This window comes from Natrix helvetica, assembly GCF_964273705.1.
Source record: "Natrix helvetica genome assembly, chromosome: 1".
NCBI lineage: Eukaryota > Metazoa > Chordata > Lepidosauria > Squamata > Natricidae > Natrix > Natrix helvetica.
Window position 1 is genome coordinate 350,921,878 of NC_138548.1, and position 25,867 is coordinate 350,947,744.

The 25,867-nt window shown below is 45.7% G+C and overlaps 1 protein-coding gene across 2 annotated transcripts in view; it reads left to right on the forward strand.

The window, feature by feature from the left end:
* LOC309382606 (carnitine O-acetyltransferase-like) overlaps window positions 1-5,076 on the forward strand; it is a 73,088-nt gene extending 68,012 nt beyond the window's left edge. For both annotated transcript variants that reach the window (XM_081934302.1, XM_081934303.1), the window contains exons 11-14: window positions 1,354-1,489; window positions 1,700-1,762; window positions 2,576-2,713; window positions 3,629-5,076. In XM_081934302.1, coding sequence (XP_081790428.1) covers window positions 1,354-1,489; window positions 1,700-1,762; window positions 2,576-2,713; window positions 3,629-3,853 — 562 coding nt within the window. In that variant the 3' untranslated portion in view covers window positions 3,854-5,076. The remainder of the gene's footprint in view (window positions 1-1,353; window positions 1,490-1,699; window positions 1,763-2,575; window positions 2,714-3,628) is intronic.
* The last annotated feature ends 20,791 nt before the right edge of the window (window positions 5,077-25,867 follow it).

Here is a 25,867-nt window from a genome sequence, read left to right on the forward strand (position 1 = left end):
TTGGATAATTGCCAGGCTGGGCGCTTCCAGCCACAAAGCTGTAAATTAAACTCTCTCAAGCAGTGACTGAGACACGAATCACCATGAGCAAATCTTCCTAAATAAAGCCGAACGGTTGTCTCCGACGACACCACTCCCCTTTTGCTTCTATTTATTCCCCAGCCAGGAAAGGGCCCACTCAATGTCCACGTGTGCCTTTCTTTCTGAGTCGGCTCCTGGTACTCAATTGTTCTCCTCTCATGACAGCTTTGCGCATACGCGCATCTGTAACAGGCCCCAGCTGTTCTTCTTCCCCAACGCCAAAGGCAGCTGGGAAATGTCTGACGGCTCTGGCTCCCTCTCTGCCTCCGACACAGAGCCCTCATCAGAGCCTTCCCCAGACTCCAGAACTGGACCATGTTCCTCCCCAACCTCCTCACTGTCCGAATCTGCTGCCAGCTCTGGTGGCCCACAACAGAAGCGAAACGTCTTCAAAAAAAAAAAACCCGAAAGTCCAGTTGCCTCTTGAAAAAGCACCTTTGGGACAGCCATTACCTGGATGACTGAGGATCTCCATAGACATTTCCTAGGGATATTGGGGTGGGGGGAAGGGGGGGGTGTGTCATAGAAAATGTTGGGAACCACAGTCAACCTGTCAGGTCCCCATAGATCCCTTTCGAGATGCTGCCATTCTGGTGGGAGGAGACCTGGTGATATTTTATTATCTTGTTTGTGGTCTTTCCTTTACTTTGATGTACCTTCCTGGGAAAATGGGAGCAGGGAGGGATGAGCCTGAGACCCTGTTTTCTCTCAGGTCCGGGGGGGGGGGGGATGAGTAAGTGTCACCTTCTTAGCTCAAAGTTCTCACAACAACTTCACACCTCTGCAAGAGACGGATTGCTGCCGGTTCAGTCCAGATTGGCCAAACCGGTAGTAGCAGTGGCGGGAGGCTCCCCCCACCCACCCAGACGCTTCTATGTATGCGCAGAAGCAGCGCACGCACGTGGGAGCGCGCCTGAACTGGTAGTAAAAATTGACAACCCGCCTCTGCACCTGTGCATTGGCTCACCTCGGACTGGACAGAGGGGAGGGGTTTCTACAAGTTTTAAGCTAACCGTTTTTGAGCGGGAACTTTTAGATCCTGCCTATTCTCCTTGCTATCGCTATCTCCCCCTAAAAGTTCTTTTTCAAATGCTGCCTGCTTCAAGAGTTCTATTTTCTTGAGGGGACAGGAGAGGCAAGTCCTTACACAGAACTTTTTCAATAGGAGGGGGGAAATCTCCTTTTGTCCACATAGAGTTTCTCACCTAGGAGGCATAAGTGCACACAGGGTGTGTATTACAACTCACCTTTCCTCCCCCTTACCCCTCCTAGAGCACACGGGCAATTGTGTCCCACCGCAGAGACAGCCTCGCTTCGTCGCTTCCATCAGGGCCGGTCAGAAATCATACGCTCTGCTACCTCGGCTGTGCTGGCCTTCGCCCAGGCCATGGATAACGAGAAGTGCCAGGTATTCAGCTTTCCACCTTGGTGGTCTTTTTTTTTTTTAAGGTTGGGGTGACAACCCACTTCATCAAGTCTCTTATTTTATTTGAACCAGAGTTGGAAGGGACCTTGGAGGTCTTCTAGTCCAGCCCCCCCTGCTCAAGCCGGAAACCCTACTCTGAACGTTCCAGGCCTCTCCTGGTATCTAAAATCCACGTCTCTTTTTCTTCACTAGGCCCCTGAAAGATTATCTCTCCTGAAAGAAGCAGTTGAATTCCACAGCACCCTGACAGAGCAGGTAACTTATCTCCCTGTAGTGTTTGGTAGGAATATTTATTTGTAATACAATACAATACAATACAATACAATACAATAAATACAATGCAATGCAATGCAATACAATACAATACAATACAATACAATACAATACAATACAATACAATACAATACAATAGTAGAGTTGGAAGGGACCTTGGAGGTCTTCTAGTCCAACCCCCTGCCTAGGCAGGAAACCCTATACCGTTTCAGACAAATGGCTATCCAACATCTTCTTAAAGACTTCCAGTGTTGGGGCATTCACAACTTCTGGAGGCAAGCTGTTCCACTGATTAATTGTTCTAACTGTCAGGAAATTTCCCCTCAGTTCTAAGTTGCTTCTCTCCTTGATTAGTTTCCACCCATTGCTTCTTGTTCTACCCTCAGGTGCCTTGGAGAATAGTTTGACTCCCTCTTCTTTGTGGCAACCCCTGAGATATTGGAACACTGCTATCGTGTCTCCCCTAGTCCTTCTTTCTCTTAAGCTAAACATACCCAATGTCTTCAAGTCAGCATTGAAGTTGGCAATGCCCATTTCCCTTTGGCTTAACATACAGTATAAAAACACCAGGTGGTTAATAAACATGGTTTAAGCCAGGGATCTCCAAACGTGGCCACTTTTAAGATTTGTGGACTTCAACCCCCAGCATTCCTCAGCCAGACGTGAGAGTTGAATTCTGGGAGTTGGAAGTCCCCACATCTTAAAAATGTTGTCAGGTTTGGAGAGCCCTGGTTTAGTGCGTGTTGAGTTCAAACCAGTTTCCAGGGATAGCTGATTTTGTGCACTGTCTTGCAGGCTCTGGATGGACAAGGCATTGACTGCCATTTGCTTGGACTGAAAATGGAGGCCATAGCGGACGGCTTCCATGTGCCGGAGCTTTTCATGGATATTTCCTACACCCTGGCTTCATACTGGAAACTCTCCACAGGACAGGTACCAGCTCCAAATTTGTACCTCTTTGCTATATCCCTGTATTGCTCAGGTTATGATATTCTCCGTACAGGTAGTCCCTGTTTGTTGACTGTCTTGGATAGCGACCATTGGCAAATACAATGGTAATATATGCTAATGAAGCATTCATTTTCCCACAACAAATGCCAGTGTGAAACTGATTAAGGTCCGGTCAGTTTCAGGAAGCAATTGTGAGACAAGGCTGCTGAGAAAAACAGCTCCAGAAGAGATTCTTTGTTTGCAACGGGATTGGGGGAAAAAGTGACTTATGACCGTTTTTCACACTTATGATCATCGCAGCATCCCCAAGGTCACATGATCAAAATTCTGATGCTTGGCAGCTGACTCATATTTATGAGTTGCAATCATGTTTTCACCTTTTGGGACCTTCTGACCAACAAAGTCAATGGGGAAGCCAGATTCATTTAACAACTGTGTTTCTAACTTAACAACTTCAGTGATTTGCTTAACAAGAAAAATCACAAAATGGGGCAAAACTGTCAGAGTGTGCACAGGTCTATTGCATGTATCAACCCAGGAACAAGTACCATCCACATTGTTTGTATCAAATAGTGTTTTTTATCTACAATAGGAATATAGAAATACTATACATACATGTGCTACAAGCAGTATCTAAACAAACAGCAATTACAGCATGGAAGAAACTCGATAGACGGACAAACAGGCTCTTAAGGGGATAACAGCCAAAGACCCTGCTGACTCATTCCCATCATTGCATCAGCTGGTCAGCTCTTAAATTATCACCTTGACAAAAACTCACTTAATATTAATGTTTCACTTAACAACAGAAATTGTTGGGCTCAATTATGGTCGTAAGCCAGAGGACCACCTGTATTCAGATGGGGTTTTTTGATCCCACTTTCCTTTGTCTTTCAGGTCGCTTCCCGCACAGACTGCATCATGTGTTACGGGCCCCTCGTGCCTGATGGCTACGCTGTTTGCTACAACCCTTTGCCTAACCATGTTAATTTTGCCGTCACCGCCTTCAACTGCTGTGAGGAAACCAATGCCACTTACTTAGCCGGAAACATCCAGAACGCCCTGGCTGATGTGGGGGCCTTGTTGGGGAACTTTGGAGAAGGCCAGCCTGAAAGACTCTGAGAAATATTTTGAACTTCACTTCGGAGTTCAACGTGACTGAGGGCGTCTCTCTAGTTTGGCCAACAGATGACCTGTCGTTGTTGAGGAATCCCCAATCTCTCCCTTGCCTGCCTTTGGGCCAAAATTTGGGATGCAGCATCCTTCAGCACTCCTAATCCGTTAATGTCCTTTCCTAGCCCTTAACAGGAGTTACATACATCTTCTAAATGCAAGATCAGATCCTAATTTATTTCCAGAATAAAGACATTTAAAATATATATATATATTTCACAGGAAAGGGACCGAGTTAATTTCTTGTTTAGATCAGTGAAAGATTTTTTAAAGAACAAATTATGACTTGAGTTGAACATCCATTCCAAAGCGGCATTTACAGCATAGTGAACTAAGTTTGTGATTCATATTCACATTGTGTCTTACTTTAGCTGTCCCCAATTTTGGGGGCACCTGAAACTGGTACTAGAGAGGCAGGGTGTAGTTTCCCGAGCTACCTAGCTGCTGCGCATGCGCAGATGAAGCTTACTTCGCTTGTGCAGCCCAGTTTCTAATAGGCCGTGGCTCGGTACTGGTTCATAGCCCAGAGTTTGGGGACCTCTACCTTACATGCTTTTTTCCCCAGGAGTCCTCAAAAGTTAGGGTGACCTTCTGAAATGATGAATTGGTTTCTGGGTCTCCCACCCTTTAAAAGAAATTGCTTTCATTGGGATGAGGTTTGGCAGAAATAAAAGGCAGCACGGGGACGGGGTGGCTCAATGGCTAAGATGCTAAGATTGTCGATCAGAAAGGTGGCCAGTTCAAATCCCTAGCGCCGCATAACAGAGTGAGCTCCCATTACTTGTCCCAGCTTCTGCCAACCTAGCAGTTCGAAAGCTTGTAAAAATGCAAGTAGAAAAATAGGGATCACCTTTGGTGGGAAGGTAAGCGCCTTCGCCGTTTAGTCATGCCGGCCACATGGCCATGGAGACGTCTTCGGACAGCGCTGGCTCTTCGGCTTTGAAACAGAGATGAGCACCGCCCCCTAGAGTCTGGAACGACTAGCACATGTGCGAGGGGAACCTTTACCTAAAGAACATCACAGTTAAAATCTAATCTGTATTTAAAAGGGATTCATAAACTTTGCAGGATTACAATGGGGATGACATGAAGAGCAACGTCTTGTGGCAATGGCTTCTATTCTGTCAACCTAGCTCTGTTTTTTTTTTTTAATTAAAAAAAAATAAGTCACACTGTCAAGTTTCTATTCAAGATTGCAAGATCCAGGAGGAAAGATTTCCATTGACGTTTTAATCTTATTTCAGATTTAATGCCGGCAACATCAATGATGGTAAAAGGGTGTATGTGATTGATTACCAAAAATTGAAGAAGGAAAACTCTAGCTGTCATTCATTAGCAAATTCATTAAAGTGGGATCTCTGTGAATGACGTGAACTTCGTCCTGCAAGATTGCTTAACTCAATGCTTCCTAAACTTTTCCCTTCATTATCCTGGTTTTGCATGCTGCCTGCATCCCACAGGCGGGGTTTCGCTTGTTTACGTAGCCCAGTTTCTGGAATGCCACGGAATGCTGGTGCCAGTCCATGGTTGGAGGTTGGAGACCCCCACTGTAAAGCACTATGAAGTGGTATATAAGTCTAAGTGCTATTGCTATCTTGGATATGAGAGCGTAGTTCTCACCCCCACAGGATGGCTATTAGGAGCTGGGTTATAAGAACAATATCCTGTCTGGTATCTGATGTAAATGGTGACTTGGCAAAGCTTTTCTCTGATTGGGCCCTGCTGCTTGAGATTCTGCAAGATTTGAACCGTTCTTCGTGTTTTAGCCTCCAGTCCCCTAATCATCTTTGTTGCTCTTCTCTGCACTTTTCCAGAGTCTCCACATATTTTTTATATCATGACGACCAGAAATGAATGCAGTATTTTAAGTGTGGCCTTGCCAAGGCATTATAAAGTGGTATTAACACTTCACGTGATCTTGATTCTATCCCTCTGTTAATAATACAATACAATAGTAGAGTTGGAAGGGACCTTGGAGGTCTTCTAGTCCAACCCCCTGCCTAGGCAGGAAACCCTATACCGTTTCAGACAAATAGCTATCCAACATCTTCTTAAAGACTTCCAGTGTTGGGGCATTCACAACTTCCGGAGGCAAGCTGTTCCACTGATTAATTGTTCTCACTGTCAGGAAATTTCTCCTCAGTTCTAAGTTGCTTCTCTCCTTGATTAGTTTCCACCCATTGCTTCTTGTTCTACCCTCAGGTGCTTTGGAGAATAGTTTGACTCCCTCTTCTTTGTGGCAACCTCTGAGATATTGGAATAATGCTATCATGTCTCCCCTAGTCCTTCTTTCTCTTAAGCTAAACATACCCAGTTCCTGCAACCGTTCTTCATATGTTTTAGTCTCCAGTCCCCTAATCATCTTTGTTGCTCTTCTCTGCACTCTTTCTAGAGTCTCCACATCTTTTTTACATCGTGGCGACCAGAACTGAATGCAGTATTCCAAGTGTGGCCTTACCAAGGCATTATAAAGTGGTATTAACACTTCACGTGATCTTGATTCTATCCCTCTGTTGATGCAGCCTAGAACTGTGTTGGCTTTTTTGGCAGCTGCTGCACACTGCTGGCTCATATTTAAATGGTTGTCCACTAGGACTCCAAGATCCCTTTCACAGTTACTACTACTGAGTAAGGTATCACCTATACTGTACCTGTGCATTCCGTTTTTGTTGCCTAAATGTAGAACCTTACTCTTTTCACCATTGAATTTCATTTTATTAGACAGTGCCCAATGTTCAGGTTTGTCAAGATCCTTCTGTATCTTAAGCCTATCTTCTGGAGTGTTGGCTATTCCTGCCAGCTTGGTATCATCTGCAAATTTGATGAGTTCCCCATTTATTCCCTCATCCAAATCATTGATGAAGATGTTGAAGAGTACTGGGCCTAAAACAGAGCCTTGGGGTACTCCACTGCATACTTCCCTCCATGTAGATGCAGTTCCATTGAGAACTACACGTTGAGTGCGGTTGGTCAGCCAGTTACCAATCCATCTGGTGGTGATGCTGTCTAACCCACATTCTTCTACTTTATCTAGTAGTAGGTTATGGTCTACCTTATCAAAAGCCTTACTGAAGTCCAAGTAAACTATATCAACGGCATTCCTCTGGTCCACTAATTTTGTCACATTATCAAAGAATGCAATAAGATTAGTCTGGCATGATCTGTTTTTGACAAATCCATGTTGGCTTTTGGCTATTACTTTGTTTGCTTCTAGGTGTTCGCAAATTCGTTTCTTGATTATTTTTTCCAGAATCTTTCCTGGTATTGAGGTTAGGCTGATAGGTCTGTAGTTTCCTGGATCTAATTTTTTCCCTTTTTTGAAGATGGGAACCACATCAGCTCTTTTCCAGTCCTCTGGTAGTTCCCCGGTGTTCCAGGATCTCTGAAAGATATAATTCAGTGGTTCTGAGATCTCGTCTGCTAGTTCCTTCAGAACTCTGGTTTGTAATCCATCCGGTCCTGGTGATTTGAACTCGTCTAGGGTAGACAGGTGCTCACTTACCATTTTCTTCCCTATTTCAATTTGTGTTCCTAATTTTGTGGTGCTGCTTTTGATAGGTTGGACTGTTTTATCCCTTTGTGTAAAGACAGATGCAAAACATGAGTTAAATAGTTCTGCTTTCTCCCTGTTGCTTGTCACCTTCTTGCCACTTTCTCCTAGCAATGGACCAATTGTTTCCTTAACTTTTTTCTTGTTTTTAACATGTTGGAAGAAGCTTTTTTTGTTAATTTTTACTTTTGTGGCAAGCCTTTCTTCATTGTGAGCCTTAGCTTTCCTCACTTCATCTTTACAGGCTCGGGCTATTTGCTGATATTCTGCCTTAGTTATGTCCCCCTCCTTCCACTTTTTATACTTACTTTTTTTGTCTTTCAGTTTGTCAGATAGTTGTTTATGCAGCCATGCTGGTTTCTTTTGGGAGCTGTTGTTTTTCTTCTTCATTGGTATTGTGTTAGACTGGGCTTTTCTAATCTCATTTTTCAAAATTTCCCAAGCTTCTTGAGTTGTTTTCTCCTCGAGGATTCTCATCCATGGAATTTTTCCCAAGCTCTCTCTAAGTTTATTGAAATTAGCTTTCTTAAAGTCCAAGACTCTAGTTTGACTTTGTTCTACTACTTGTGTTTGGATAATGTTGAATTCCAATATTGCATGGTCACTTGCCCCCAGGGTTCCTATGGCTTCAACACCTTCTATCATTTCCTCTCTGTTAGTGAGAATTAAGTCCAGTATGGCTGATCCCCTTGTTTCCTTCTCTACTTTTTGGAAAACAAAGTTGTCTGCTAGGTTTGTTAGGAACCTGTTGGATCTTCCACTTGGTGCAGAGTTTGTTTCCCAGTTGATGTCAGGGTAGTTAAAATCTCCCATTACTATTGTGGTGTGCTTCCTACATACCTTAGTTAGCTGACTAGCAAAAAGTTCATCTTCTTCCTCTGCTTGGTTGGGTGGCCTGTAGTATAGACCTATGGCAATGTCATTTCCCCCACAACCTTTAATATTGACCCAAATGCATTCAAGATAGTTCTCATTATTGTTGTGCTCTATTTCTGTAGAGACATAGTTATTTCTTATATATAGTGCAACTCCACCTCCTCTTTTATTTGGTCTATTTCTTTTAAGTAATTTAAATCCTTCTAGCTGTATGTTCCATTTGTCAGTTTCATCCCACCAAGTTTCTGTAATGGCAATAATATCATATCTGCCCTCTTTTACTTGAATTTCTAATTCTCCCTGTTTATTCCTCATACTCTGTGCATTGGTATATAGACATTTGAGTCCATTTTGATTGACCTTGTGTTTACTGTCTACATAACCTGTATTATGCCTGACTGCCCCTATTTTCTTGCCACTTGTGTGATTCATGCACATGGTATGACAATCACTATTACATGCTTGGTTTTGCTTGACAGCAGGAGTGATAATCTTACCCACACACACATCTATGTTACATGCATTTATAACCCTATGAATTTTAGTTTGCTGGGGACAGAGATGTTCTGTATCTATTAATTCTCTGTCCCCGCTCTTCAGTTTAAATGTTTATCAAGAAAATCTGTGAATTTAATGCCAAGTAACTCAGTTCCTTTCTTGGATGGGTGCAACCCATCTCTTTTGTACAGTTTTTCATTGGACCAGCTACAGGCTTCATGACTAATAAAACCAAAGCCTTCCCTTTTACACCACTCCTTTAGCCAAACATTAAACTCTGCTACACGCTGGCCCTTCCCTTTTTGTTCCTTATATACAGGTAAAACCTCTGAAAAGATAAGCCTACAACCTATACTATTAAGTTCATACCCCAAGTTCTGGAAATCATTCTGCACAGAAAGTACATCTTTCTGGGATAGATCATTAGTGCCAAGATGTATAATAGCATCAACGTCACAGTCCTTACTTGCATTCTTGACTATCTTAAGAATACGCCTCTTGTCTCTGCTGGCAGTAGCACCTGGCAGACACCTGACCTCTTTTAAAACCTCCTTATCCTCTCCTAAATTAACATCTCTTACGATTGAATCACCAACCAGAAGGTGACTTCTCTTTTTACATACCTTGATCTTCTTCTGCGACTGATGTGTGATACCTGGTTCCCCTTTTCGCCTTTCCGAAGAAAGTTCTTCGTTTTGGACCACGATCCCCTGCTTATTTGAGTCATCATTATCACAACTGCCTTGACCTATCTCTTTAGTGTCCCCATTAAGGTCAGCAAGGGCACTATATCTGTTTTGCTGGGTCACAGCAAAAGCTTTGGGTTTATGGTTCACAGCTCTCAACCTGCCAGATCCCACAGTTGTCCAGACAGCTCTTCTCCTGCAAGATCTTTGTGGTAGAGGGGGCTGATAGTGTGGCTTCACCATAGAGTGGAATGGCTGACGTAGACACCTAGTTTCTGCTTGGAGAGCACAGATTACAGATTCTAGATAGATAATCTGCCTATGTAGACTCGTAATTTGTTTACAAAGGGGACAGTATCCAAATTTGAAAAGAGTACTGCGAAAGACAGGTGCAAAACAGCTATTACATTGAACTAAGCCAGTCATTTTGAAATAAATAAAATCACAATCTCAAACACACTAATCCAGAATGTATTATTGCTATTTTGGTTTATAGATATATGATTCAGGAAGGTTCAAATGATATGGAGTTTAAGGGCCCCCACCTCAGTGTCTTTGTCTTGTGACTCACCCCCTCCTTCTCTCCAGCAGCTCCAATCCTAGCTTCAGGAAGGTTCAAATGATATGGAGTTTAAGGGCCCCCACCTCAGTGTCTTTGTCTTGTGACTCACCCCCTCCTTCTCTCCAGCAGCTCCAATCCTAGCTTCAGGAAGGTTCAAATGATATGGAGTTTAAGGGCCCCCACCTCAGTGTCTTTGTCTTGTGACTCACCCCCTCCTTCTCTCCAGCAGCTCCAATCCTAGCTTCAGGAAGGTTCAAATGATATGGAGTTTAAGGGCCCCCACCTCAGTGTCTTTGTCTTGTGACTCACCCCCTCCTTCTCTCCAGCAGCTCCAATCCTAGCTTCAGGAAGGTTCAAATGATATGGAGTTTAAGGGCCCCCACCTCAGTGTCTTTGTCTTGTGACTCACCCCCTCCTTCTCTCCAGCAGCTCCAATCCTAGCTTCAGGAAGGTTCAAATGATATGGAGTTTAAGGGCCCCCACCTCAGTGTCTTTGTCTTGTGACTCACCCCCTCCTTCTCTCCAGCAGCTCCAATCCTAGCTTCAGGAAGGTTCAAATGATATGGAGTTTAAGGGCCCCCACCTCAGTGTCTTTGTCTTGTGACTCACCCCCTCCTTCTCTCCAGCAGCTCCAATCCTAGCTTCAGGAAGGTTCAAATGATATGGAGTTTAAGGGCCCCCACCTCAGTGTCTTTGTCTTGTGACTCACCCCCTCCTTCTCTCCAGCAGCTCCAATCCTAGCTTCAGGAAGGTTCAAATGATATGGAGTTTAAGGGCCCCCACCTCAGTGTCTTTGTCTTGTGACTCACCCCCTCCTTCTCTCCAGCAGCTCCAATCCTAGCTTCAGGAAGGTTCAAATGATATGGAGTTTAAGGGCCCCCACCTCAGTGTCTTTGTCTTGTGACTCACCCCCTCCTTCTCTCCAGCAGCTCCAATCCTAGCTTCAGGAAGGTTCAAATGATATGGAGTTTAAGGGCCCCCACCTCAGTGTCTTTGTCTTGTGACTCACCCCCTCCTTCTCTCCAGCAGCTCCAATCCTAGCTTCAGGAAGGTTCAAATGATATGGAGTTTAAGGGCCCCCACCTCAGTGTCTTTGTCTTGTGACTCACCCCCTCCTTCTCTCCAGCAGCTCCAATCCTAGCTTCAGGAAGGTTCAAATGATATGGAGTTTAAGGGCCCCCACCTCAGTGTCTTTGTCTTGTGACTCACCCCCTCCTTCTCTCCAGCAGCTCCAATCCTAGCTTCAGGAAGGTTCAAATGATATGGAGTTTAAGGGCCCCCACCTCAGTGTCTTTGTCTTGTGACTCACCCCCTCCTTCTCTCCAGCAGCTCCAATCCTAGCTTCAGGAAGGTTCAAATGATATGGAGTTTAAGGGCCCCCACCTCAGTGTCTTTGTCTTGTGACTCACCCCCTCCTTCTCTCCAGCAGCTCCAATCCTAGCTTCAGGAAGGTTCAAATGATATGGAGTTTAAGGGCCCCCACCTCAGTGTCTTTGTCTTGTGACTCACCCCCTCCTTCTCTCCAGCAGCTCCAATCCTAGCTTCAGGAAGGTTCAAATGATATGGAGTTTAAGGGCCCCCACCTCAGTGTCTTTGTCTTGTGACTCACCCCCTCCTTCTCTCCAGCAGCTCCAATCCTAGCTTCAGGAAGGTTCAAATGATATGGAGTTTAAGGGCCCCCACCTCAGTGTCTTTGTCTTGTGACTCACCCCCTCCTTCTCTCCAGCAGCTCCAATCCTAGCTTCAGGAAGGTTCAAATGATATGGAGTTTAAGGGCCCCCACCTCAGTGTCTTTGTCTTGTGACTCACCCCCTCCTTCTCTCCAGCAGCTCCAATCCTAGCTTCAGGAAGGTTCAAATGATATGGAGTTTAAGGGCCCCCACCTCAGTGTCTTTGTCTTGTGACTCACCCCCTCCTTCTCTCCAGCAGCTCCAATCCTAGCTTCAGGAAGGTTCAAATGATATGGAGTTTAAGGGCCCCCACCTCAGTGTCTTTGTCTTGTGACTCACCCCCTCCTTCTCTCCAGCAGCTCCAATCCTAGCTTCAGGAAGGTTCAAATGATAATGATAATGTTGATGCAGCCTAGAACTGTGTTGGCTTTTTTAGCAGCTGCTGCACACTGCTGGCTCATATTTAAACAGTTGTCCACTAGGACTCCAAGATCCCTCTCACAGTTACTACTATTGAGTGAGGTTCCATATATACTGTACCTGTGCATTTTATTTTTCTTGCCTAAATGTAAAACCTTACTCTTTTCACTCTTGAATTTCATTTTGTTAGATAGCACCCAATGTTCAAGTCTGTCAAGATCCTTCTGTATCTTAAGCCTGCCTTCTGGAGTGTTGGGTATTCCTGCCAGCTTGGTGTCATCTGCAAATTTGATGAGTTCCCCATTTATTCCATCATCCAAATCATTAATGAAGATGTTGAGGCTTTATAGGAGCCTGGGGAGGACAAAAAGAGTCTTCCCCCCCCCTGGAGGCCCTCCGGAGGCTTCATAAGCTTCCCTGAAGCCTCCAGAGCACAAAAAAACGGCCCTACAGGCAAACCGGAAGTTCGGGAATGGACTTCCTGTTTGCTCGGAGGGTCGTTTTGAGCGCTCCGAAGGCTTCAGGGAAGCCTCTTGAAGGTCCTTGAAGCCTTCGGAGCGCTTAAAACGACCCTCCGAGCAAACAGGAAGTGACTTCCGGTTTGCTTGGAGGGTTGTTTTGACTGCTCTGGAGGCTTCAGGGAAGCCTCCTGAAGGTTGCTGAAGCCTCTGGAGGGGTTCCAGGGGGAGGGGGAGGCTGTTTTCGCCCTCCCCATGCTCCTATAAAGCCTCTGGCGCCTGGGGAGGTCGAAAAAAGCATGCAAAAATGGGGGGGGTCGCACCTGTAGTGTGCGCATGAGCATTGGGGGGGGTAGCACATTACATTATGAGTGTGGCACGCCTGCACACGCCCCCCCCTGCGCTCCCACTTATGGCACGCGAGCCAAAAAAGGTTCGCCATCGCTGGTCTATAACTTCTGGAGACGTGTCCAGGATTGCTTCCTTGGCCACCAGGCTCTAATGTCCATGTATCTGTGGAGTGTACATGAGCTTCTGCATCTGAAGGAGGACCAGAGTCAGGATCACCCCACTATTACACTAACTTTACCACTCACCTTTGGGCTAGAAGGGGACTGGTCACAAATCACCAAGTAGGTTTATGAAGTAGACCCAATCCAGCCTAATGAAATGAAAGACTAGGGGTGACATGATAGCAGTGTTCCACTATCTCAGGGACTGCCACAAAGAAGAAAGAGTCAAGCTATTCTCCAGGGCACTTGAGTGTAGAACAAGAAGCAATGGGTGGAAACTAACCAAGGAGAGAAGCACCTTAGAACTGAGGAGAAATTTCCTAACAGTTGCCTTCAGAGATTGTAGGTGCTCTGGGCTTCCCCAGCAATATATAGATCAGTGATGGCGAACCTTTTTTGGCTCGTGTGCCATAAGTGGGGGGAGCGCAGGGGGGTCTTGTGCGGGCGTGCTGCACCTATAATGCAATGTGCAACCCCCCAGTGTGCATGCGTGCACTACAGGTGCGACCCCTCCCCATTTTTACATGCTTTTTTCGCCCTCCCCAGGCTCCAGAGGCTTTATAGGAGCCTGGGGAGGGCGAAAACAGCCTCCCCCCCTCCCCGGACACCCTCCAGAGGCTTCAGGGACCTTCAGGAGGCTTCCCTGAAGCCTCCAGAGCAGTCAAAACGACCCTCCGAGCAACCGGAAGTCACTTCCGGTTTGATCGGAGGGTCGTTTTGAGCACTCCAGAGGCTTGAGGGACCTTCAGGACGCTTCCCTGAAGCTTCCAGAGCAGTCAAAACGAAACTCCGAGCAAACCGGAGGTCCGTTCCTGAACTTCCGGTTTGCCCGTAGGGCTGTTTTTTTGTGCTCCGGAGGCTTCAGGGAAGCTCATGAAGCCTCTGGAGGGCCTCCAGGGGGGCAGGGGAGGCTCTTTTCGCTCTCCCCAGGCTCCTATAAAGCTTCTGGAGTCTGGGGAGGGCGAAAAATGGCTTTAAAAAGGGGTGAATGGCTTTAAAAAGGGGTGAATTCAGCTGGCCAGCATGCGCGCTGGCCTCGCGTGGCCTGACAAATGGCTTCGCGTGCCACCTGTGGCACAGGTGCCATAGGTTCGCCATCACTGATATAGATAGTATAGGAATTAAGAGCTGTCTCCTTTAAGGAACTACCTCCTGGGAAATGTAGGCAGAGACTGCCTTATGGGAAATGTAGTTCCATGACATGTGACCATATGTGCGTTTCTGATTGGCCACTGGGACATTCTGCCTACTTGCAGAGACAATAGCCGGTCATTTTTGAATAGCAAGTGGACTGGGGAAGCAGCAATGTGTGTGCCCCCTCTCTCTTAAGAACTTGATCAACTTGATCTGAATGAGATTCCTAACTGCATGCAGAACAATAAAGGCAGAATAGTAAAAAGATGTTGAAATTGAATCCCAAACTCCATTTGCATTTTAACTGAGAACAGCTGCCGGGATTTTTTCCACCCCCTCTTGGAGCAAAAGAGGAACGTCCCATTTCAGTGAGAAAGGCTGATTAACTCTCCTGAGATGAAGGACTGTGTTGCGATTAAGAAAATGTGCTAAAGAGGGGTGGAGAGTCGCATGAAAAAACAGCCCCCCCCTTTCCCAATTTATCCAGTCGGATCTGCTGTTGGAAAGGCAAAACGCAGGTGGCTTGAAAGCAGACTTTGCAAAGAAAGAAAACCCCATTTCAGTAAATCAAAGCAAATTCCTCTTTGCCCAAATAAGAGAAAGCCTTACTGCTTAAGTGGTTGTAAGAGCCTCATGGAAAGGTTTCCATGGAAACCGAATTTGCGTAAGAAAGCAGTCAGATCGTTATCTGAGAATCTGACCTCTGGCTAAGTCGATCCTTTGACCTTAATTAATAAGTTGCCCTGGCAACGAGGGGCAGGGAAGAGGTCCCAACCATCCCGCCATCAGTTTACTTTGTGTGTGCAGTGGCAGCCGCGGGGCAGATGCAGTTCAGCTGAAAGGATTAAAGTTATGAGCCGGCTTTTTTGTGATTATTGCTTATGAAATATTGGAAAAGATAAAACTCCTTTAGGAGGAACCAAGCTAGCAAGATCCAACACAGGTTCCAAGTCAGGGAAAGACCCTTCGGAAGCCCAAAACTGGAGAGTTAGCTTTGCAACCCTCAAAGAAAAAGCCATTGCCACTTACTCCAAACATTAGTCACAAACAGCATCCTCTGGTGGCTCCTCTACAAACTACAATCCAATATTTCAAGCCAATGCATGCAACGCACCCTAACGGCCAGAAGTGAACTGTGCCTGTATTTCCAAAGTCTTGCAACACACTCTAGCAGCCAACAAGTGAACTGTGTCTATCTCCAAAGCCTTGCAACGCACCTTAGCAGCCAACAAGTGAACTGCGCCTGCATTTACAAAGTCTTGCAATGCACCCTAGCGGCCAACAAATGAACTGCGCCTGCATCTACAAAGTCTTGCATCGCACTCTAGCGGCCAACAAGTGAACTGTGTCTATCTCCAAAGCCTTGCAACGCACCCTAGCAGCCAACAAGTGAACTGCGCCTGTATCTCCAAAGCCTTGCAACACACCCTAGCGGCCAACAAGTGAACTGCGCCTACATCTACAAAGTCGTGCAACGTTCCCTAGCGGCCAACAAGTGAACTGTGCCTGTATCTCCAAAGCCTTGCAACACACCCTAGTGGCCAAGTGAACTGCGCTTGGATCTCCAAAGCCTTGCAAATGCACCCTAATGGCCAAAAGTGAACTGCGCCTGCATCTCTAAAGCCTTGCAATGCACCCTAGCAGCCAACAAGTGAACTGCGCCTGCATCTACAAAGTCTTGCATCGCACTCTAGCGGCCAACAAGTGAACTGTGTCTATCTCCAAAGCCTTGCAACGCACCCTAGCAGCCAACAAGTGAACTGCGCCTGTATCTCCAAAGCCTTGCAACGCACCCTAGCGGCCAACAAGTGAACTGTGTCTATCTCCAAAGCCTTGCAACGCACCTTAGCAGCCAACAAGTGAACTGCGCCTGCATTTACAAAGTCTTGCAATGCACCCTAACGGCCAGAAGTGAACTGTGCCTGTATTTCCAAAGTCTTGCAACACACTCTAGCAGCCAACAAGTGAACTGTGTCTATCTCCAAAGCCTTGCAACGCACCTTAGCAGCCAACAAGTGAACTGCGCCTGCATTTACAAAGTCTTGCAATGCACCCTAGCGGCCAACAAATGAACTGCGCCTGCATCTACAAAGTCTTGCATCGCACTCTAGCGGCCAACAAGTGAACTGTGTCTATCTCCAAAGCCTTGCAACGCACCCTAGCAGCCAACAAGTGAACTGTGCCTGTATCTCCAAAGCCTTGCAACGCACCCTAGCGGCCAACAAGTGAACTGCGCCTACATCTACAAAGTCGTGCAACGTTCCCTAGCGGCCAACAAGTGAACTGTGCCTGTATCTCCAAAGCCTTGCAACACACCCTAGTGGCCAAGTGAACTGCGCTTGGATCTCCAAAGCCTTGCAAATGCACCCTAATGGCCAACAAGTGAACTGCGCCTGCATCTCTAAAGCCTTGCAACGCACCCTAGCAGCCAACAAGTGAACTGCGCCTGCATCTACAAAGTCTTGCATCGCACTCTAGCGGCCAACAAGTGAACTGTGTCTATCTCCAAAGCCTTGCAACGCACCCTAGCAGCCAACAAGTGAACTGCGCCTGTATCTCCAAAGCCTTGCAACGCACCCTAGCGGCCAACAAGTGAACTGCGCCTACATCTACAAAGTCGTGCAACGTTCCCTAGCGGCCAACAAGTGAACTGCGCCTGTATCTCCAAAGCCTTGCAACACACCCTAGTGGCCAAGTGAACTGCGCTTGGATCTCCAAAGCCTTGCAAATGCACCCTAATGGCCAACAAGTGAACTGCGCCTGCATCTCTAAAGCCTTGCAACGCACCCTAGCAGCCAACAAGTGAACTGCGCCTGTACCTCAAAAGCTTGCAACGCACCCTAGTGGCCAAAGGTGAATTGAACTCAAAATTCATAATACATTCAGGAAATTTCCTGTGCTAATCCTAGTTATAGAATCTTCCCTAGCCATGGCAGAAGGGTCAGACATGTCGAACCCCATTCCTGACCCCAACACAGACTCAGAATTGGTCATCCAAAACTCAGAATTGGGTGTCCAGCTCTCAGAAAAGGCAGAGGCACCTCAAGCAGCCTATGACCTGAGGCTGCATAGAAAGCCTATGCAGACTAAGCGGTCGAACCTCTTGGAGGATTGGGAAAGGCTCTATGAGCAGCACGAGAAACGCTGGAGTAAGTTGCAGCAACTCTGTGACAAACCCAAAGACGAGTTACCCCCCAAACACCTCCGTTCATTGGACAAGGACGTGAATGAGCTCTTCATGCAATGGACATCTTATGAAGACCGCCTCAATGACATCCAGTTACAACTAAATGATGAGAAACTCCAGAAGGACATGCTGAGCCTACGGACAGTAAACAAAGAACGTAAGAAGCAATTTCGAAGTAGCAAAGACTTTATCCAAGCGAGTCTGAAGAGGGAGACTGCACTGGACAAGAAGGCCAAATCCGAATTCGTATGTGCCGTCTCAGTGGTCACACACAACGTCCTCCTACGTCTCCAAAATAGCCTCATCCCTCTACACAGAGTCAACCCGATCTCAAGCGGGCACCAGCGTCTCCCAGCAATCTTCCCATCAGAGCCAGATGTGGGCAGATGTGGGCTTGTAAGCACAAGCCGAAGCTGAGATAGCCAAGGCAGATCTAAAAATAGCAAAGGAAGAGCAACTGCTGAAGGAAGAGATGGCAGCTGTGGAAGCCAAAGCTCGGGTAGAGGAAGTTGCTACAAACCTATGAAAAGCCAAAGGTCAGGCTCAACTTGACTTCCTTCAGCACAAGCGTGTAGCTATGGAGAAACTAATACTTTATTTATTATTATTTATTATTTCTTTGGATTTCTAAACCGCCCCCTCTCCCAAAAAGGGACTCGGGGCGGTGTACAGTCAGATAAAATGCAGATAAAATACAAGAATAACAATATAAATAATATAAAAACAATTAAATACTAAACATTTAGATGGAGGAGATAAGACTGTACAAGAAATAAATATGCTATGGAAGCCCTAAAAAACATCCCCAATTAAAATACCCAAACCCAATTAAAATATATCCCCGGGCCAATGCTCTACAAATGACGGCTAACTGCGCTCCTACAAAGTGGGAAGAAGAGAACCCGGACACCCGTGTCAAAGCCTACGTAGAGGACCAACGTGCGCTGCCACAGAGACGATCACCAAACCCACATGCTAGTGAGACAGCTAACATTGTACGATCTGGATCGCTAGACGCCTCCCTTGGAATTGGAGAGCCTACCCCGAGGAATCCAAACGCACAGGGTAATCACAGCAATCCCCCAGCGACAGCAAATAATCCTCAGCACGCAGGCGCACAAATAGCTGGGAGTCGCGACCTCAGCGTTGAGGCACAGGAATTCCAGCCCACACTTCAAGGCACTCGAACACGAGCGACCAGAATAATAAACACAATCAGCCTGCAGAGCAGCAACAAAAGCAACCTTGGTCTGTGCCGTGGCAAGATGGAATTGCACAGGACTTTTTTGTAGGAAAATACCAACTGTTCTCGGCAATCACGCCTACTCTTACAGACCGTACCTGTCGGAGCCAACGGGAGGCCACTGGTCCTGATCCCACCAAAGCCACGAGGCAGACCTTACCTCCTCCCCCTGCATACAACGTCGGGGCAGAATGGCAACCTTGTCAGAGGAAGGTGGACTTGGCATCTAGAGGGACACACAAGTTCTCTGACAAGCCAGGCCAAGAATATTGGATATGGAAGCATATCTTCTTGCGTACTGTACATGTTGAAAGGATAGAGCCTGACGACGAGATCATACATATGATGGCTTGGCTTAGGACCAAAATCTGCACAAGTAGTATCAAAAATCTACTACGCTTATCTGGGTGACCCAGTCACAGCCTGTAAAGAAGCTTGGGAAGAACTCGATCAACAGTATGGCAAATCTATGCTGACGGAGGCTGCACTCTTGAACCAGGTCAACAATTTCCCTGACATCAGTCTGCATGACCCTGACCAGTTATGGTCCTTCTCTATCCACCTTAAGCAACTACGGGTAGCTCAACAGAATCCCAGCCGGGAGGGACTGGCGTTCCTCAACCAGTACATGACACAGCAGCCTATTGTCCGAAAGCTACCAGAAGAGTTAATCGAAGAATGGATCGAACTGTATTCTGTTTACGCGGTGAACAACCAAGAAAGGAACCCTCCCTTCACTGTCTTCGCGGATTTTGTTGCCCAACAAATAAAGATACGCAATGATTATAAAGTTCAAGGCTTTAGAAGGTCCCCAGCTGCCAAAAGGTACCTGCAGAACAATGGTTCGGCCAAGATTCCATTGCAAAATGCAGGAGAGAAAACTTTTGGGTCGGTACACAAAACACAAATCTCCAACTCCACCAGGGACAACTCAGATGAGGAGCTCCCAATGACAGTTCCGATCAAACCCTCAACAACCAATAAAGACCCATTCTGTCCACTCCACAAGTCTTTGCACACTTTGAACAAGTGCAGAGAATTTAGAAAGAAGCCCCTAGAGGAAAGGAAAGCTCTGATCAGGGAGTACAAGTTCTGCTACAAATGTTGTGTATCTACGGAACACATGGCCAAAACCTGTACAGCTAAGGTGCAGGGTCACCTCTGCAAGAGTGACAGACACCCAGGCGCCCTACATCCGAATTGGGAGATGGCACAACGTCTGACTGCTGACATAAGCATGGAGTTAACTGCATGCCCCGAGAAAGACTAGAGCACTCAAGGCAAAACATGCTCCATACTGGAAACTTTTAAGAAGAGATTGGATAGCCACTTGTCTGGAACGGTATTGGTCTCCTGCTTGAGTAGAGGGTTGGGCTAGAAGACCTCCAAGGTCCCTTTCCAACTCTGTTATTCTGCTTCCGGTGGTTGAAAGCTGGGTCTCCCAATCCAGTATCCGAATCACTCCAGGCTGGTACCTTTAAACCCAGCAAATGGAGGAAATTCTTACATACACAGGAAGTAACCAAACTAACACCATTTCATTAATTGTAGCCGTGTTTCAATGGAAATAAAATGAATTTGCCATCTTGGCGCCCTTGTTCTCTGCCTACCCTCCGCTTAGAGCTGTGAAAGAAATATTACCGTATTTTTCAGAGTATAAGACGCACCAAAGTTTTGAAGAGGCAATTTTTTTAAAAAAGGGTTTGCACTGTGCAAACCTCCCAAAAATGGCCCATTTTTTGCATAGCCTTTAGGAGGCTTGTAGAGTGCTCCTGGGGGCTGGGCGAGGTCCCCAAAAATGAACAAAAAATGGCTTGTTTTTCACTCATTTCTGCCCTCCCCAGCACCCAGGAGCACTCTGAAAGCCTCCAAAAGGCTATGCACGGCCATTTTGGTGAAGGGGCGGGGTTTGGGGAGGCCAAAAATGCTGTATTCAGTGTATAAGATGCACCCAGATTTTCAGCCTCTTTTTTGAGGGGAAAAGGGTGCGTCTTATACTCCGAAAAATGCAGTACTTTTGTATTCTTTTACAATGTTAAATGTATAAGCCATTATATTCTTGTCTAAAATATGTAATACGTTACTGTGCTTTTGCTAACCACAAAATGTGTTCAGTAAACAGGACAAGGTAACCTTTGTTATTCCAAGCCATTTACAGGCGCCTCCGTACAAGTTAGATAGGAAGCCATCTGCTCAGACGAAAGGCACCAGAAAAAAAACCAAATAAGAGAGAGGGGCCTCTCAAGAAATTGTCAAGTTGACCCTTTAGAATATGAAATGATGAAAGAAATGACGTAAAGAAATGACCAGGAGGGGGAAAATTTCTTAGGAGTAGCGGGTATAAAATGTATTGTTTGAATGCTGTTCTTTGCTCTCCTTGTACGCAGTGGCGTAGCGTGGGTTGTCAGCACCCGGGGCAAGTAATTTGCGCCCCCTAACCTGAGGGCGGCCCGACTGCAGCTGCCCCTTGCTCCGCATCAGTCAAGTGAGGCTCTCCATGCTGGCCTCCTGCCTTCCTCCTGAGGAGGAGCTCGACAGGGCAGCAGGAAAAGGCTCGACTGAAGGGAAGCAGGTGCCGCGGGGGTGGGAGGCGCACCGGGGGCTTCGGGAAGGCGCCGGCTCCCCGGGGCGCTCCAGGCGGAGCGGGAGGACGCGGTGGCGTTTCAGCCGCGGGCAGACGGAGCGCAGCGCCGCTCTCCTTCGGCTCCCGCGGGGGCGGCGCGGCGGGTCTTGGCGGCTCCGCTGGGAGGTAGGCGGTGCGCAGGAGGGGCCTGGGCGGGCCGGGGCCGGGGAGCTTAGTTCGCGGGCCAAGCCGGGCGCGGAAAGAGGCGGCCACAGTCCAGCAAAGGGCGGCGTGGGGCGAGTCAGGGCGCCCCCCCCAGATGTTGCACCCGGTGCGACCGGCACCCCCTGCACCCCCCACGCTACGCCACTGCTTGTACGCGATCCACTTGGGAAGAGACTTGGAGGCCGCCTTTGCAAGCACTTGTTATTTTTCTATAAATAAACCTTTTTGAATTGTGAACCAGGCTTGTCTCTGGGTTGTGAGGATTTCATAGTTGGGTTTTTATCTCACAGCTGTGATGGCAAACCTACGGCACAGGTGCCAGAAGTGGCACGCAGAGTCCTCTCTGGGGACAAGCGCGCCGTCACCAACTGCTCTTCTGATTTCCAGCATGTACATGCATGCCAGCCAGTTGGTTTTCACAGGTGCCTGAAAATGCCCCCCAAACAGGCCATTTTTCAAGCCATTTTCAGGCCAGTTTTTTTGGGCTGTTTTCAGGCCGTTTTTCGGGTCAAAAACAGCCTGAACAACAACCTGAAAACAGACCAAAAACTGCCCAAAAAGCAGGCATGCGCTGGCCAGCTGGTCTTTGGTTTCTGGCCCACATGCATGCACATGCACTCACATGCACACATGTTCTGGTTTGGGCACGGTGCTGAAAAGGTTCCCCATCACTGGCTTAGAGGTTCTGGGACAAAGCTGAATCCTCTTGGCTACTGATTACAGCTTAACTTGCAACATGCCAGCTTCCCATTCATTATCATTGCTTTAATTGAAGCAATGTTTTTTTTTAAAGCACATGAAGTCAAGTGGGGACAGAGAGCCCCTGTGAAGACTTAAGGAATTGTCTCTTGACTAATTGGTGCCTGGAGACAACACCATGGGGAATCAGGCCATTCAAAAAGAAATTGGACTGCATTTCTAAAGTACAGCTAGTTCTCAACTTGCGACCACAATGGAGCCCAAAATTTATGTTGCCAAGTGAGAAATTGGTTAAGTGAGTTTTGCCCCATTTTCTTACCACTGTTGTTAAGCGAATCTTACATTAGTAGCACAGGTGTTAAGTGAATCTGGTTTTCCCATTTACTTTGTTCAGCAGAAGACTGCAAAAGAAATACAATAGAATAAAGAATAGGAATAGAATAAAGAATAAGAACAGAATTAGAATAGAACAAAGAATAAGTATTAGAATAGAATTAGGATAAGGAATAGAATAGAATAAAGAATAGAATAGAGAATAAGAATAAAGAATAGAATAGAGAATAAGATTAAAGAATATAATAAAGAATTTAGAATAGAATAGAGAATAAGAATAGAATAAAGAATAAGTATAGTATAGAATAAAGAATAGAGAATAAGAATAGAATAGAGAATAAGAATAAAGAAGATAATAGAATAAAGAATTTAGAATAGAATAAAGAATAAGAATAGAATAGAATAAAGAATAAATAGAATAAAGAATATAGAATAGAATAAAGAATAAGAATAGAATAGAGAATAAGAATAGAATAGAATAAAGAATAAATATGTATAGAATAAAGAATAAGAATAGAATAGAGAATAAGAATAAAGAATAGAAAATAAGATTAAAGAATAGAATAGAATAAAGAATTTAGAATAGAATAGAGAATAAGAATAGAATAAAGAATAAATAGAATAAAGAATATTGAATAGAATAAAGAATAAGAATAGAATAGAGAATAAGAATATAATAGAATAAAGATAAGTATAGTATAGAATAAAGAATAGAGAATAAGAATAGAATAGAGAATAAGAATAAAGAATAGAAAATAAGATTAAAGAATAGAATAGAATAAAGAATTTAGAATAGAATAGAGAATAAGAAAATAATAGAATAAAGAATAAGTATAGTATAGAATAGAGAATAGAGAATAAGAATAGAATAGAGAATAAGAATAAAGAATAAATAGAATAAAGAATATAGAATATAATTAAGAATAAGAATAGACTAGAGAATAAGAATAAAGAATAGAATAGAATAAAGAATTTCTCAAGCAGAGTCCTATAAGAAACTTCTTTAAAAAAAACCAGTGATAAAGCACTCACAATTTCTGAAGGCAACTTCTATTCCACTGGTTGATTGTCCTCACTGATAGGAAATTTTTCCACAATTCCAGGTTGCTTCTCTCTCTGATTAGTTTCCAACCGTTCTTTCTTGTCCTGCCCTCTTGAGTCAATTGTCAAGCATCCAAATGTAAATCACGTGACCACGGAGATGCTGTAACGGTCATAAGTGTGAAAAGTATGAATAAATATGAACCAGTTGCTAAGCCTCTGAATTCCGACTACGTGACCATGGGCACGCTGCAATGGTTGTAAGTGTGGAACACAGTCACAAGTCCCTTTTTGGGGGGTGCCGCTGTAACATGGAACAGCCACTAAATGTACTGTTGTAAATTGAGGGCTGTCTGTATGCTGGGCACGTATTTTGCCATTGATGGGTTCCCCTCCTGGAATAAAATGCAATAGCAGTTTTCTATTATTGCATTTCAATGCTTCCCTTACAACTGAATATGATGATGCAACCTCAGAAATTTAAAAGCATGGAACCGAAGCTTTCTTACAAGATCGACACAAAGTTCACCTGCGGTTGAATCAGCCAGGTAGATCCAATACAGGTAGATCCAATACAGGTAGTCCTCAACGTACAATAGCTTACTTAGTGACCTTTCAAAGTTAGAACGGCACCGAAATCATTTTTGACCATTTTTCACACTTATGACCATTGCAGCATCCCTATCGTCAGGTGACTTACCGTATTTTTGGAGTATAAGACACACCTTTTTCCCTAAAAAAAAGAGGGTAAAAATCTGGGTGTGTCTTATACAATGAATACAGCATTTTTGGCCTCCAGAAACCCTGCCCCCTTTGCAAAAATGGACGTGCATAGCCTTTAGGAGGCTTCCAGAGTGCTCCTGGGGGCTGGGGAGGGCAAAAAGGAGCGGAAAAACAGGCCGTTTTGCGAAAATCCTTTCTTAGCGAGCACCTAGAGGAACATAGGTGCCAAATTTAGCGAGCACAAGAGGAACATAGGTGCCAAATTTCAAGCCTCTAGGCTTTACAATTCTAGAGATCTCGTGATGAGTGAGTGGTAGATGATAGATAGATAGATAGATAGATAGATAGATAGATAGATAGATAGATAGATAGATGGTAGATAGATAGATAGATAGATAGATAGATAGATAGGTAGATAGATGGTAGATAGATAGATAGATAGATAGATAGATAGATAGATAGATAGATAGATGGTAGATAGATAATAGATAGATAGATAGATAGATAGATGATAGATAGATAGATGATAGACAGATAGACAGATAGATAGATACATACATAGATAGATGATAGATAGATAGATAGATAGATAGAAAGAAAGAAAGATAGATAGATAGATAGATAGATAGATAGATAGATAGATAGATAGATAGATAGATAGATAGATAGATAGATAGATAGATAGATTCCTCTTTGGGAAACATGAATTGGAAGCCTAACCACCACAAGATCAGCGTCATAAGAACCGTGGTGGCTGAGTGGTTAGAATGCAGTACTGCTACTTCTGGTGACCAGCAGTTCGAGTCTCACCAGGCTCAAGGTTAATTCAGCCATCCGTCCTTCCGAAGTCGGTAAAATGAGGACCCAGATTGTTGGGGGGGGGGGGTAAATATGCTGACACTATAAACCGCTGAAGAGAGGGCTGTCAAAGCACGGGGAAGCGGTATATCAATCTAAGGGCTGTGGTTACCTTATTGCTATCCTGCTTATTGCTATCATATCAGCTCCTGCAATCCGGGAGCACCCCCAGGCAAACACGGCTGGAGAAATCCCAAAGTTGGAAGGAAGGGCCCTTTGAAGGTCTTCTACTCCACCCCCTTCCCCAACGTGTGCGCGAGGATCCTGACACCCTTCTGGAGTCTGGAGAAACGAGCGGTCCCCTGTCTTTTTCCCTTGCTGCCTCGTCCTCCTTACCAGCGCGGACACCCGGGAAAGCGAGGGCTTGTGACTTTGCCAACGGTGCGGGTGTGCGGGTGCGTGTCGCGTCGGGGCAGCGCCAAACGCAGAGTCTGACCCTCCGACGACCTAGCTGGAGAAGGTTGGGGTGGGGGGAGCGGAAAAACAAGAGGCGGTTTGAGCCCAATCTAAAGGGTTGGGGGGGGGGGCGAGGAGGAGAGTCGCCTGTTCCTTTAATTCGCACCGTTTCCTCCCCGCTCCCTAATTGGCAAACCGCATCTTCGCAAGCCAGGACCGCGTGGTTCTCTCGGGGAGAGAGAGAGAGAAGAGGGCGCCTTTGGAAAAGGGGCTGCTGACGCAGAAATCCTCCCTCCCATCTCTCAGGTCTCTTTTCCCACCCCACCCCT